At 32.3% G+C, this 16,388-nt stretch overlaps 1 protein-coding gene across 10 annotated transcripts in view; it reads left to right on the forward strand.

Moving 5' to 3' along the window:
- Positions 1 to 16,388, forward strand: part of LOC139484715 (nuclear pore complex protein Nup98-Nup96-like) — a 75,275-nt gene that overhangs the window by 37,267 nt on the left and 21,620 nt on the right. For 6 of the 10 annotated variants that reach the window (XM_071268597.1, XM_071268593.1, XM_071268591.1 and 3 more), the window contains 11 exons: positions 238 to 376; positions 3,921 to 4,091; positions 4,660 to 4,729; positions 6,920 to 7,031; positions 7,439 to 7,582; positions 8,594 to 8,805; positions 10,220 to 10,418; positions 10,839 to 11,043; positions 12,498 to 12,637; positions 13,321 to 13,434; positions 14,000 to 14,083. In XM_071268597.1, coding sequence (XP_071124698.1) covers positions 238 to 376; positions 3,921 to 4,091; positions 4,660 to 4,729; positions 6,920 to 7,031; positions 7,439 to 7,582; positions 8,594 to 8,805; positions 10,220 to 10,418; positions 10,839 to 11,043; positions 12,498 to 12,637; positions 13,321 to 13,434; positions 14,000 to 14,083 — 1,590 coding nt within the window. The other 4 variants (XM_071268595.1, XM_071268599.1, XM_071268594.1 and 1 more) reach the window with 1 other exon arrangement.

Genomic DNA, 16,388 nt, shown 5'->3' on the forward strand with positions numbered 1-16,388 from the left:
GAGTTAATTTATTCATGCTCACAATAAAAGATACAGTTCAATACTAAGTTGCATGTCCGTTCTGAAATGAAACATTTATACTAAGGAAATTCTGTTTATACTTATATGTAAGATATACCCATAGAAAAGTTCTACCCCAATTCTTTTATATTCCTTTTGATTTAATAACACTCATTATTAATATTTATTAAAACAATCTATTTGAAATGACATGTTACCTTCATGTTCTATTTGTAGGGAGGTTTATTTGGTACTAACAAGCCAGCATTTGGGGCTACACCTGTGACATCAACAACAGGGTTTGGTCAGACAAATCTGTTTAATAAACCTGCAGGGACTGGACTCTTTGGAGCTACTTCACAAGCACCTGCTTTTGGTAAGAATAGATAAGATTTATTCAATTAAAAAAATGTTATTTCTTGTTTTGTTGGAGACTGATTAATCCAGGAATATTGTCTTCTGGCTAGTTTGTCCCTGTTCAATGATACATGTGAGTATAATCAAAGACTGATTAATCCAGGAATATTGTCCTCTGGCTGGTCCTGTTCAATGATACATGTGAGTATAATCAAAGACTGATTAATCCAGGAATATTGTCCTCTGGTTGGTCCTGTTCAATGATACATGTGAGTATAATCAAAGACTGATTAATCCAGGAATATTGTCCTCTGGTTGGTCCTGTTCAATGATACATGTGAGTATAATCAAAGACTGATTAATCCAGGAATATTGTCCTCTGGCTGGTCCTGTTCAATGATACATGTGAGTATAATCAAAGACTGATTAATCCAGGAATATTGTCCTCTGGTTGGTCCTGTTCAATGATACATGTGAGTATAATCAAAGACTGATTAATCCAGGAATATTGTCCTCTGGCTGGTCCTGTTCAATGATACATGTGAGTATAATCAAAGACTGATTAATCAAGGAATATTGTCCTCTGGCTGGTCCTGTTCAATGATACATGTGAGTATAATCAAAGACTGATTAATCAAGGAATATTGTCCTCTGGCTGGTCCTGTTCAATGATACATGTGAGTATAATCAAAGACTGATTAATCCAGGAATATTGTCCTCTGGCTGGTCCTGTTCAATGATACATGTGAGTATAATCAAAGACTGATTAATCCAGGAATATTGTCCTCTGGCTGGTCCTGTTCAATGATACATGTGAGTATAATCAAAGACTGATTAATCCAGGAATATTGTCCTCTGGCTGGTCCTGTTCAATGATACATGTGAGTATAATCAAAGACTGATTAATCAAGGAATATTGTCCTCTGGCTGGTCCTGTTCAATGATACATGTGAGTATAATCAAAGACTGATTAATCCAGGAATATTGTCCTCTGGCTGGTCCTGTTCAATGATACATGTGAGTATAATCAAAGACTGATTAATCCAGGAATATTGTCCTCTGGCTGGTCCTGTTCAATGATACATGTGAGTATAATCAAAGACTGATTAATCCAGGAATATTGTCCTCTGGCTGGTCCTGTTCAATGATACATGTGAGTATAATCAAAGACTGATTAATCCAGTAATATTGTCCTCTGGCTGGTCCTGTTCAATGATACATGTGAGTATAATCAAAGACTGATTAATCCAGGAATATTGTCCTCTGGCTGGTCCTGTTCAATGATACATGTGAGTATAATCAAAGACTGATTAATCCAGGAATATTGTCCTCTGGCTGGTCCTGTTCAATGATACATGTGAGTATAATCAAAGACTGATTAATCCAGGAATATTGTCCTCTGGCTGGTCCTGTTCAATGATACATGTGAGTATAATCAAAGACTGGTTAATCCAGGAATATTGTCCTCTGGCTGGTCCTGTTCAATGATACATGTGAGTATAATCAAAGACTGATTAATCCAGGAATATTGTCCTCTGGCTGGTCCTGTTCAATGATACATGTGAGTATAATCAAAGACTGATTAATCCAGGAATATTGTCCTCTGGTTGGTCCTGTTCAATGATACATGTGAGTATAATCAAAGACTGATTAATCCAGGAATATTGTCCTCTGGCTGGTCCTGTTCAATGATACATGTGAGTATAATCAAAGACTGATTAATCAAGGAATATTGTCCTCTGGCTGGTCCTGTTCAATGATACATGTGAGTATAATCAAAGACTGATTAATCCAGGAATATTGTCCTCTGGTTGGTCCTGTTCAATGATACATGTGAGTATAATCAAAGACTGATTAATCCAGGAATATTGTCCTCTGGCTGGTCCTGTTCAATGATACATGTGAGTATAATCAAAGACTGATTAATCCAGGAATATTGTCCTCTGGCTGGTCCTGTTCAATGATACATGTGAGTATAATCAAAGACTGATTAATCCAGGAATATTGTCCTCTGGCTGGTCCTGTTCAATGATACATGTGAGTATAATCAAAGACTGATTAATCCAGGAATATTGTCCTCTGGCTGGTCCTGTTCAATGATACATGTGAGTATAATCAAAGACTGATTAATCCAGGAATATTGTCCTCTGGCTGGTCCTGTTCAATGATACATGTGAGTATAATCAAAGACTGATTAATCCAGGAATATTGTCCTCTGGCTGGTCCTGTTCAATGATACATGTGAGTATAATCAAAGACTGATTAATCAAGGAATATTGTCCTCTGGCTGGTCCTGTTCAATGATACATGTGAGTATAATCAAAGACTGATTAATCCAGGAATATTGTCCTCTGGTTGGTCCTGTTCAATGATACATGTGAGTATAATCAAAGACTGATTAATCCAGGAATATTGTCCTCTGGCTGGTCCTGTTCAATGATACATGTGAGTATAATCAAAGACTGATTAATCCAGGAATATTGTCCTCTGGCTGGTCCTGTTCAATGATACATGTGAGTATAATCAAAGACTGATTAATCCAGTAATATTGTCCTCTGGCTGGTCCTGTTCAATGATACATGTGAGTATAATCAAAGACTGATTAATCCAGGAATATTGTCCTCTGGCTGGTCCTGTTCAATGATACATGTGAGTATAATCAAAGACTGATTAATCCAGTAATATTGTCATCTGGCTGGTCCTGTTCAATGATACATGTGAGTATAATCAAAGACTGATTAATCCAGGAATATTGTCCTCTGGCTGGTCCTGTTCAATGATACATGTGAGTATAATCAAAGACTGATTAATCCAGTAATATTGTCCTCTGGCTGGTTCTGTTCAATGATACATGTGAGTATAATCAAAATATCTTACCAATTCATGTCCTCTGGCTGGTTTGTCCCTGTTCAATGATACATGTGAGTATAATCAAAATATCTTACCAATTCATGTCCTCTGGCTGGTTTGTCCCTGTTCAATGGTACATGTGAGTATAATCAAAATATCTTACCAATTCATGTCCTCTGACTGGTTTGTCCCTGTTCAATGATACATGTGAGTATAAAGGAATATTGTCCTCTGGCTGGCCCTGTTCAATGATACATGTGAGTATAATCAAAATATCTTACCAATTCATGGTAGGGAAAATGAACAGATGATAATTTATTGTGGAAATTTCAGGGAATGAATTTTTCGGCTCTCCCTTGACATCATTTGCGAGTATGATCTTGAGGAAACTATGATAGTTTATATGTTAAACTTTCCCATAAAATTACGTCAAATAAAATCATTTGCAGAAGTGACAGATGAATTAATTTGGTAAAAACTTTGACGTAAGTAGTTTTGTACTAAAAATGCATTTAATATTTGCCACTAGACATTTAGCAAACAACATTCAATCATGTAATTTATGAAAAGTTCATTCACAAAATAGAAAAAAAAAACAATTCAGAAAAACAAGTATTTTTAAGTTTAAGATTAAAAAAAAAAGTATCCAGAAGTTGTTTAATTTTCATGAATGTAGCATAGTTTTCATTATAACATTCTTAACAACGTTACAGGTACCAGTACAGGGAGCAGTTTATTTGGAGCTAAACCAGTTGGATTTGGTACTACAACATCAGCTCCTAGCTTCAGTCTTGGTGCAACTCCTGGTGGCCTGTTTGGAGCGAACACAGCTAAACCTGCTGGATTTGGTTTTGGTGCTAGTACAGGAGCTAGTACCTTTACAGGTATAAATAGAGTCATGGGCTGAATTGATATATTATAGAAAAATTATATGCATAAACAAATGTGTTTTTTAATTTTTAATTTATACTCATAAGTCTTCCAACTTATTATCAGTTCCTCATTGGTCAAAATTAAATTGAAACGTCAAATTTTCTTTCTGTCCTCTTATTATTTTATTGTGACATTCTAAAAAGGGCGACCATGTCTGATGACCTCAAATTGAAAGATTTCATCTTTCTGCAGATCATTGAAAAAACAAAAAAAAGTTTGTCTACATATTGTCTAAGTAGAGAAACAGATTCCAACACTTCCTGCATTATGATATTTTTTCAACTAGTTCTCAACAGTTAAATTTGGAATATTTAAAATTAAACTTTGTGTTTAAGATTGAAAATTAAATTGTCTTTAGTGGAGGCATGATGAAATGGTAAAATTTATGAATAATTTATTTGTTATTGCACTTTGTTGTCAAACCTTAACAAATATTGTTATTGGACAAAATAATTTGATAAAAAAGATCATTTACCGAATGTTTAGATTTAAGAAATAATGTATACAATGTCCTTGTAGGTTTTGGAGGAGGATTTAATACAGCACAGCCATCATTAAATCTGGGAGGAGCCAGCACCATGTTGTCAACGTGAGTCACTTCCCTTGATGTTCATAATTTGTCGTTATTTCTATGAAGAAACTGAAGGAACTAAAAAATTTGCATTAAGAATTTGTATTTTCAAGAAAAATTTGCTGCCTTCAACCAATTCTTGCAGATAAACAAGTTAAGATGTCAATTATTTAAGTTTATTATTCTTTTGTCCGACCAATTGTCGCAGAAAATGGATCCAAACATTTTTGTCCTTTCTATCAATATCTTTTTCGTTTTGATAATTGGTTAGTTTTGGAGAGAAATTAGATGTTTGTTCCTCTCAAATGAAAGAGAAATTTTCTTTTGATTAAGTTCATTTTAATATCACTGCACACTTAATTGTAAGTATTTACATCAGGAGTGAGATAGGTATTTTAAAGCAATTGTTAAGATAAACACAAGATACGAGTGCCAGTTGTGTTCGCACATGAATACTTCAATTTATTTGTAATCTACTTTGAGAAAAAAATCATAGAATTGTCTTTTCAGAAATGTAAGGTGTAAAATTGCATTCAATGAAAGGGAGGTTATTAAATTGAAATGTTTTTTTGTTAAGATAGTAAACATGCTTTGTAGGAGGAAAAAACAAATGTTTGAATTGTAAGTTGTGTTTGATGTGATTTGTACTTTGATATTGAAGACAGCTAGTTTTTATTTTTACTATTCAAACTTCCCATTTCAGCAAAATATCTAACTAATAATTTCTGACTCAGTTAGCCTAAACAATTAAAATATTACAAGGGTTCATTGACTTAAAAAATACACAATTTTTTTTCCTCAAACTAACATTTTTAACAGAAATTTTAGAATAGATTCATCACATAAAAGATATTAAATTACATTTATTCATGATACAAAATCACTTCACCCACTTAACAAAACCTAAGTAAAAGAACTTCTGTTATTCAAGATTGGACAAAATAATGTTTGCATTGTCATTGGGATTTCTGTTTATTTTCCTTTGCTTTACATTGTTCAAATGATGTATAAATATTGTGAAAACTTCTCCAAATAAAAGACATGATATAACTTAAAACAAACATACGTCCTCTTCATTTGAACTTTGATAGATAGTTAACTCCTTGATTGGCAATCATACCATATCTTCTTATTGTTATTTAAAAAAAATGTTATGCTAAATAATAGCTTTACAGGTCATTGCTTGGAATTATCATCACCAGATTTAATCCTCACAAAAGAAGACATTACATAGAATTACTATTTGTTGTTTTGAGGAACGAACAATTTAGAAAAAAAAAATCCTTAGTAAATCAATTGTAAATTCCAAAAGTAATCATAAACATGATTAATAGGATCATACATGAAATATTTGACACTGGACTTGAAACAATCAACTCTAAATCTTCAAAATAGGGAGTGAATATATTTAACATTTCTGCTGTGACTTTATGTAGATATAAATATACTGGTGAGAGCCTGCACACATCACTAAATAAACATCAGTTCTGGTCATCACGTAACACCACTCATCTATCTCACAAAACATAGCACTAAATGGATATCTAATGTTCTAAATGTCTTTAATGTTAAATGGTAGTTCATGAAATTTGTAGTCTTTCTCTTAAATATAATCTTCTTCAGGTTTGGTGTCAGTTGATAATAATGAATTAAAATAAGAAAGTCAAACAAGTTTTAGAAGATACAACAATATTGTTTTAGTTTGTTATTTTGTGTGTTACAAAGCATATGAATTTGATGCTAAAAAAACAATGAAATTTCAAGTTTCATAGATATTGATGTCACAGTAAATAATGTCAAAAACAACACAGGTTTAACAAGACAAGGAATACAAAGCTGAACATTAGAAATAAGTAACGGAAACTCTGGAAAAAATTCTTTTGAGGGATAGAAAACATCAATTATTTGTGTACATATGTCAGTAATGTTTTCATTAACTTCTAAAATACAAAATTTTGACAATTCCCTGTTTTCAGACACTATAGGACTTGGACGCCAGAATAACCTGACATCTTTATTTTATCGATTAGGATGTAAATAACTTATCAAAATCTTTAATTGTTCACTAACGAAAATAAAATATACACTAAAATATTGAATACTTTCAAAACATGAGTCTGAGACAGTGCCTTTTGTTTTTGACAGAAAATATCAACTTCTTCCTCTTGTCGAGCATTGAAAATAAATGTGTTTAATTATATTTTACAGTGCAGCCAATCCTCAGAATTCAGGACCAACTCCACAACAGATACAACAACAGTTACTAGCCTTGAATCACTCACCCTATGGGGATTCTCCTCTTTTCTGGAACCTCAAACAGGTATGGACACACTATTGTGGAATTATTTAATTTTTCATGGGTACAAGTTTTTGTAGATTAAGGAAAACTTACAAGTTTTTGAATATTTAATTTCATAGTTTTGCTGAAGTTGGTATACAAGCCTATAAAAAATTTGTCATTTGTTGAACATTTAATTTCATGTTTCAATTGAACCACGAAATCCACGAAGAAATTATTTTAAAAATGAGATCCTTGTGTCATAATTGGGTATTATCATCTTGTTTCCAGGCAAAAATTTCAAATCATTGAAATAATTAATTTCTTCAATCATCTCACTGTCTGATAGACATGATAGAATCTTAGTTCAGAATTTCTTGAAACAGCTTTTGGAGTCGTTTTACCTTCGTGAACAAATTCACATTGATGTTGCACGTTATATTTTCTAGACTGAAACTAAGAGAGAAGACCTGTTAAAGCCAACAAATCCAATAGCACAGAAAGCTGTATTGACCAGTCAGTTCAAAGTTAGTCCAAGACCAACAGCCAGAGTTAAACCAAAGTCATTACATAATGTACTTAATGGTTCCAAGGTAAGCCAGAGTTAAACCAAAGTCATTACACAATGTTCTTAATGGGCCCAAGGTAAGCCAGAGTTAAACCTAAGTCATTACACAATGTTCTTAATGGGCCCAAGGTAAACCAGAGTTAAACCAGAGTTAGTCCAAGACCAACAGCCAGAGTTAAACCAAAGTCATTACATAATGTACTTAATGGGTCCAAGGTAAGCCAGAGTTAAACCTAAGTCATTACACAATGTTCTTAATGGGCCCAAGGTAAACCAGAGTTAAACCAGAGTTAGTCCAAGACCAACAGCCAGAGTTAAACCAAAGTCATTACATAATGTACTTAATGGGTCCAAGGTAGTTATATTACTACTATTTATGATGCAGTTCTATATAAAATGAATTAATTATTTTGTAAGTTAGTAAGAAGCATCTTTCAGTACATTAAAAATAATGGAGACTTTAATTTTGATAATAAAAGAAAATCAATCAATCAACCAATGCAACCATTTGTCTGTGTATAGTTCAGCTACAATTTGTCTGTGTATAGTTCAGCTACAATTTGTCTGTGTATAGTTCAGCTACAATTTGTCTGTATAGTTCAGCTACAATTTGTCTGTGTATAGTTCAACTACAATTTGTCTGTGTATAGTTCAGCTACAATTTGTCTGTGTATAGTTCAGCTACATATTTTTCAGCTTCTGTAATAAATTCTGATTTACTATTTGGTCTAGGAACTATATACTTTGATTTGTACCATGCAAGCATTTTTCAGAGCAGCTTGGTTGTCACTTACTGATTTGCAATATTTTGAAATCATTTTACATCAAACTTTTTGTTGTATTACTTAGCTTATTATTAAGATTTGATGGGTTGTCTGTAAGTATAAATGTTTTATTTGTACTGTGTGAAAGATTTTCAGTTCTGCTTGGCTGTTTCTTTCTAATTGACAATACTCTGGAATGTTTGTTATATTAAAGATGATCTATTATATATTTTACCCATATTGTTCTTTTCAAAATGAAATTTTTATTTCAGTCCCAGATATTTGAAGGACTAGAAGATGAAGACTTTAGTTTTGGTAATGAATCATTTATGCCAAAGAAGAGCATAAAGAAACTTGTATTAAGGAAAACTGGAACAGAATCTAATTCCCCAAGTCGTGCCTCATCAGTGATAGAAGATTTACATAACGAACAATCACTCAATGATACAGATCCGAGCTTCCTTCAGAATACTTCTCATAGCATGTAAGTAACATCTAATTCCCCAAGTCGTGCCTCATCAGTGATAGAAGATTTACATAACGAACAATCTCTCAATGATACAGATCCGAGCTTCCTTCAGAATACTTCTCATAGCATGTAAGTAACATCTAATTCCCCAAGTCGTGCCTCATCAGTGATAGAAGATTTACATAACGAACAATCGCTCAATGATACAGATCCTAGCTTCCTTCAGAATACTTCCCATAGCATGTAAGTAACATCTAATTCCCCAAGTCGTGCCTCATCAGTGATAGAGGATTCACATAATGAACAATCACTCAATGATACAGATCCTAGCTTCCTTCAGAATACTTCTCATAGCATGTAGGTAACATCTAATTCCCCAAGTCGTGCCTCATCAGTGATAGAAGATTTACATAATGAACAATCGCTCAATGATACAGATCCTAGCTTCCTTCAGAATACTTCCCATAGCATGTAAGTAACATCTAATTCCCCAAGTCGTGCCTCATCAGTGATAGAGGATTCACATAATGAACAATCTCTCAATGATACAGATCCTAGCTTCCTTCAGAATACTTCCCATAGCATGTAAGTAACATCTAATTCCCCGTCGTGCCTCATCAGTGATAGAGGATTCACATAATGAACAATCTCTCAACGATACAGATCCTAGCTTCCTTCAGAATACTTCTCATAGCATGTAAGTAACATCTAATTCCCCAAGTCGTGCCTCATCAGTGATAGAGGATTCACACAATGAACAATCTCTCAACGATACAGATCCTAGCTTCCTTCAGAATACTTCTCATAGCATGTAAGTAACATCTAATTCCCCAAGTCGTGCCTCATCAGTGATAGAGGATTCACATAATGAACAATCTCAATGATACAGATCCTAGCTTCCTTCAGAATACTTCCCATAGCATGTAAGTAACATTTAATTCCCCAAGTCGTGCCTCATCAGTGATAGAAGATTTACACAATGAACAATCTCTTAATGATACAGATCCTAGCTTCCTTCAGAATACTTCCCATAGCATGTAAGTTACATTATGTTATAGAATAAAAGCTTCCTTCATCAATTGGCAGCAGTTCAATGGAACATTATAAAATCTCTTCAAAGCACCAACCTTTCTGGGAAGTACCTTGTTCCAAAACAAAATGTTTGGTGTGTACCCTTAAAATGGAGTCAACATTTTTACAAAATGAAGAAAAAAAGATGTCAAATAAGATAATCTTAGATACAAAATCACTTGGACTTTTTAAAAAGATGTGTGTACATGGACATTACTAGTACAGAATCTCTTAAACAAAAACTCTTTAGTCTTTTATTTTTTTCAGTTCTTTATTTTTAGTATCCACTTTGGTACTTTTCTAACTTTTACACCACTGAATGTAGTCTTGTTTATACATGTTTATTATTTATATTCAGGCCAATTGAAAGAAGTGTTAGTAAGGACATTCCAGAACCAGAGAATAATCTGAGATTCCAGAAAGTACCTAGTCAGAACTTAGACGACACAATAGCCATGTTAAATGTACAGAACAAAGGAGGAAAGTTGTCGTCACGGTCAGCTGATGAAACAGATTTAGATATTACACAAAGAGATGAAAGTCTAGAAAGAAGACCAGTAAGTTATTATGTGGCAGAAGTTGGAACATTGAATATTTAACAAAAATTTGGATTCAGAAGACTGAATTATAGTTTATAATTTGACTACTTTTTGTATTATATAGAAAACCTTTTATGTAAATCAGATTCATTTATTTTCTTTGCACCAATTTTTTGTGGATTATGGAAACTAACATGTTCATGGATATTTGATTTTGTGGTTTTACTTAAGCCTGCTTTGTACAAGCCTAAAGAAATTTTGTTATTCATTGAACATTTACTTTCGTGATTCACCTGTACCAACGAAAATTGGTGTCCAAAGAATAATGATGAATCCACTGTAGTAGTTTAAATTTACTGATTACAAAGTTGTTTGATCCATTTTCTGAACATTTTTAAGAATATTCAAATTTCTTAATTTTTAATTTTTTTTTTGTAGAAGACTCCCACCCCTCCACATGCTGCCGGTATTGTCCTGACTCGACCTGAGTATTACACACTCCCTAGCATGGAGGAGTTAGCAGAGATGGTGAATGAGAATGGAGATTGTTTTGTTGATGGTTTCACTATTGGTAGAGAAGGTTATGGTAGTGTGTACTTCCCTGGAGTGGTCAACGTAGCTGGACTCAATCTAGACGAGATTGGTAAGCCTATTCTACTCTACCTATACTTGGCCTCCAAAAATTGTTGTGATTTTAGAGTTACTTATAAGATTATGTATACAAAAAACTGTTCGTCTCCATCCCAAATTATAAACCTGGCATCTCTGATGAGTTCTTTTTGTCAAGCCTTCGACTTTAGTCGAAAAAGCGAGACTAAGCGATCCTACATTCTGTCGTCGTCGGCGGCGTCAACAAATATTCACTCTGTGGTTAAAGTTTTTGAAATTTTAATAACTTTCTTAAACTATACTGGATTTCTACCAAACTTTGACAGAAGCTTGTTTATGATCATAAGATAGTATCCAGAAGTAAATTTTGTAAAAATAAAATTCCATTTTTTCCGTATTTTACTATAAATGGACTTAGTTTTTTCTGCGGGGAAACAAAACATTCACTCTGTGGTTAAAGTTTTTAGAATTTTAATAACTTTCTCAAACTATCCTGGGTTTGTACCAAACTTGGACAGAAGCTTGTTTATGATCATAAGATAATATCCAGAAGTAAATTTTGTAAAAATAAAATTCCATTTTTTCCGTATTTTACTTATAAATGGACTTAGTTTTTTCTGCGGGGAAACATTACATTCACTCTGTGGTTAAAGTTTTTAGAATTTTAATAACTTTCTTTAACTATCCTGGGTTTGTACCAAACTTGGACAGAAGCTTGTTTATGATCATAAGATAGTATCCAGAAGAAAATTTTGTAAAAATAAAATTCAATTTTTTCCGTATTTTACTTATAAATGGACTTAGTTTTTTCTGCAGGGAACCATTACATTCACTCTGTGGTTAAAGTTTTTAAAATTTAAATAACTTTCTTAAACTATCCTGGGTTTGTACCAAACTTGGAAATAACCTTATTTATGATCATAAGATTGTATCCAGAAGTAAAGTTTGTAAAAAGATTACTCTGTTTTTTTCTGTAATTTACTTTCAAATGGACTTAGATTTTCTTACAATCATAAAATAGTAACAAGAGGAATATTTTTATTGATTTTTTTCCTCATTGTTGTTGAGCCTGTGATTTACAGCAAAAATAGGCGAGACACTGGGTTCCGCGGAACCCTTACAAATTTTTTAAATTGTGAACTAGGAATGAAAGCTCACATGCAGACTGCAAAAAAATATTAAAAAAAACCCAAAAAAACCAGCATTTAACAGAAACAATTTAAACTGTTAGACAAAGAAAGAAAAAACGTTTTATTAAAGGTGTATAGATAAATAGCAAGACTGTTTTGAAGAAAAAAAAGCTCAAGGTAGAGAAATGTCAAAGGAAAAACATCCATCTACTAACACACATTCTGTTAAAATTCAATAGTAAGGAATATTTACATTTACTGCAAAAGGAAAAGACAGAACATTGTTTTAACTAATATAGAAATATTTACACAAACTAATTTTATACATGAAGTATTTATGTATGCCTTGTTCTTGCAGTACATATCAGAAGGAAAGAAGTGATAGTTTATCCTGACGATGACAATAAACCTGATCAAGGCGATGGTCTGAATAGGAAGGCAGAGATAACTCTGGACTGTGTCTGGCCGGTAGACAAGACTACAAGAAAACCCATTCAGGTAAACAACTCTACAGAATCATTTAACCTGTTGACATTTGTCATGTCAGTTTCTATAATGTAACACTGTCAACACTGAGGTTGTAAGTTCAAATCTTGCATGTGGCATGTGCCCTAAACTCCAATCTAAATTGACTAGGATTTTCCTACTGAAATGAAGATTACTGATTAATGCTAAAAGTGTTGTTAAAACACCAATCTATGTATATTTTGATGTTAGCAATTTTTCAATGAACAGATTAATAGTAAATTGCTGTAACATATAACACATCAAAGGATCAATGATTTATACACCACAATCACTTACCCTAAAATATTCAAATAGCAGGAATAGAAAAAAAAACACCATTTAGCCCCAATTTGGTTCAATATTAGTTACCAAACTCATGTATTATTTGTTTCTGCTCCAACAACAAGAACAAAATTGAAAGGTTTCAAATGCTGTTGCAAAGTTTCTGTCACTATCATTGGTTAACCAGCAGTCGACATACAATGATACAAATCTTTGGAAAAGATTCATTACTAGATCTTGGTTTGATTAAGAATAATGAAATAGTAAAATAAAAAAAAATTACATTTCTTTACATTTAAAAATAAAACCATTTGAAGTATCACTGTTTAACAATACTTAATTATGATTGAACAGTTCTCTTAATGTTATAACATTGATATTCCTTCAAACAGGATCCAGAAAGATTGAAAGCCATGAATTACCATGAGAAAATAGAAGGGATAACAGCTAGGATAGGTGGCAGGTTTACAGACTACAGACCTGAAACTGGATCATGGGTCTTTGAGGTGAGATTTATATAAATTTTCAACAATAAACAGAAATATCCAGGTTATTCCATTTCTTAATGAAAATTGGAGGAAGGAGATTAATTTAAACTTTCAATATATTGATTTTTTAACAGAAATATCAGAACCATTACCAATGTTTACACGGATTTCCAAAGAAAAATGAGTTATTGATTTTTGGGGGTATGGCAGGTGCTCGGCTGACAAACATTGTCTCTGCATTTACCCATGAACTGTTAACCAAAGCCATTCAAATAATAAGATATTGTTACTGATGAGAAAATGGAGGTCAGGTTTGATATTGATGTTTGTCACTTTTACCGTTCAGGAGTTATGGTCCTTGAGATATTGAAAAATGCCAGGCTACAAATAAAAATTAATAACAAAACTGGTTTGCTTTCATTTTAACAATCTCTTGTTAAAGATGATCACACAAAAAATGTATTTCACAAAATATCTTTTCACTATCATGTTGAATGCTTAACCTACCAATTAAGTATTTATGCACTCCACTTTTAATTTAGGTGTTTTTCATCAATTAACATGTCAATTTCTATTTTTTCAGGTTAAACATTTTACCAAATATGGGATGGATGAAAGTGATGAGGATGACCTTTCTGAACTGGCCCAGCACCAAGCTAAGATGCAGGTCAGTAGATGACAACCAGAGTTAAACACAATCCATGAACACTTTATGAGAATCATTCCATATCATGAATGATCTCTCTTAGTTGATGGGAAAAAGTGTACTTTAAGTGGTATTGATTGAGATAAAATATTCAACTTTCAGGACTAAACAAATTCTTGTTGAATTTTTTTTTTCTTTCTGTATTTGTTGTCATTGATCTGTCATTCTCTGTCGTGATTAATTTGAGATCGTTATACATCAACCGATGGATTAAAAAAAAATAATTAAAATTCTTGACTGGAATAAAATCATCATTCTATCTTCATGTGGTGAGACGAGAGTTATCCTGTGGTCCTAATACTAATGCACCAGGAAGTCTATGTGATCAGTCTGTTACCAAGATCCAATGATTTTTTGTGGATGATAATCAACCTTAGAATGGGCCTCATAATGAAGATAAAGTTGAAGACCAGAATTAACCATGCAATACATAAAATAAGAAAGGACATACTGTGATTACAGTCTTACTTTAAATTCTAGTACATTAGTATTCTCAACAGCCTTCATCATATTAAAGAAAGTTTAGATGGCAATATGGATGAATGACTTATGAAAGTAACTTACAACAGAAGTTTATGAGACAGTTTTATTTTCTACACCACTTATTTCTTTTAGGGTATTGAAAAATTTATATTTAACAGTTCTCAATTTATTTATTTGCAGGAATCTTTTGTATAAATGAAAACATTATATGCTTACATTTATTTTCAAAGATTGTCATATTAAATTGTATTTGTAAGACATTGTCAGTATGACAAATATTTGATTTTAAGGTATATTTTGACTATATGAGAAAGTAAAAGAAAAAAAATCCTCTTAATTTTCTGTAAAATGTTTTATCTTCTAAGAAGATAGTCTGGAATTATTTTCATGATTTTTGTTTTATTGAAGTTTATATATATATATATATTATGTTTTATTTATTTTTATTGAGTGTAAATACATGTAATTAAAGTTTTTATTATATGTTATACCTGTGTATTTGTGATAACTTATAATGCTGTCATGTTTCTTATTAAAACATATAGCAATTTTTAATATTATATGCATGTGAGTTTGATTGATTAATATTTTAGCATTTTTTATGAAACCAAATTGAATTTTTGTGGTATTTAGAAAAATGTAAAACACATGATGGAGTTTTATAATTATGTGAATAATGTCAAAGGACCCTTGCAACAACTCTTTGAGGGGTGGATATGGGGACTATTGCAAGGCTACATATCAATTATACTTTCATATCCTGCCCTTCATGCATGGCGGTCAACCTTGCATAGAACCTACATATTGTATTTATTATTAATAGTTTTTTGTCCTGAATAAGCATGAAATAATTTCCACTGACTGAACATCTAGCAAGTAGCAATCAATGAATTTAATGCAGTACTAATTTTCTTATTTTGATGCAATACTTGTGATTTGTTAAGAACTAAAATTATATGCAATATCAGAAACAGCAATTGTGATTACACACTGTTTTTGCCAAAGACTCTGACTATCAATCATGTAATTGAAGGCAGACTTTATCCAATCATAAATAGTATTATATATTCATATTACACATTGCATTAGAATCTTCCTTAAACAATTATGTATGTAACAATCAGATGAAGACTCATAACACAATGATGTTGAAATAAAAACAACAAAATTTTGTTATAATGAACTATAGTCATACAAACAAGTCCATTGACAAAGGTTTTAATACTATCTTTTTTAATCAGTTAAACCACAACATTGGGATTATAGGTCTGTTGTCAAACAAATCAAAACATCAAAACATTCATGACACAAGCTCAGGTCCCTGTTACAATGATCCTTTTGTACTTGGGAATGGAATTAACAAACATCAGTCCATGTTGTGACCCCAGACTAAATCAGACATGCAAAAAATTAGATATGTAGTTGAATTAAAATGTTGCTTGGGATACTCCATTGTTTTTTTATATGTTTTTTAATTGATTTATATGTTATGAAAATTGTATAAATTTATCCATTTGTATTTGTTTTTCCATTAAAGATTATGCATGAACTGTTTTAATTTGTTTGTACACAAATTGCATATGTAGCACATATTTCCAGCTAGTAAGTGGTCATCCTTGATGAAGCTGAATGTGCATTTGGTATAAAATCCCATATGCAGGGTTTAAGCTAGGATTTTGAGGGCTTAAGTCACTTTTGTGCGCTAACCTATTTTTAGTGTAACAGCAAGGGACCAAGGATGTATGTTACTAGCTTCATCTTTGACTTTGACAGATTTTAAAGG

The sequence above is a fragment of the Mytilus edulis genome, chromosome 8 (assembly GCF_963676685.1).
Source record: "Mytilus edulis chromosome 8, xbMytEdul2.2, whole genome shotgun sequence".
NCBI lineage: Eukaryota > Metazoa > Mollusca > Bivalvia > Mytilida > Mytilidae > Mytilus > Mytilus edulis.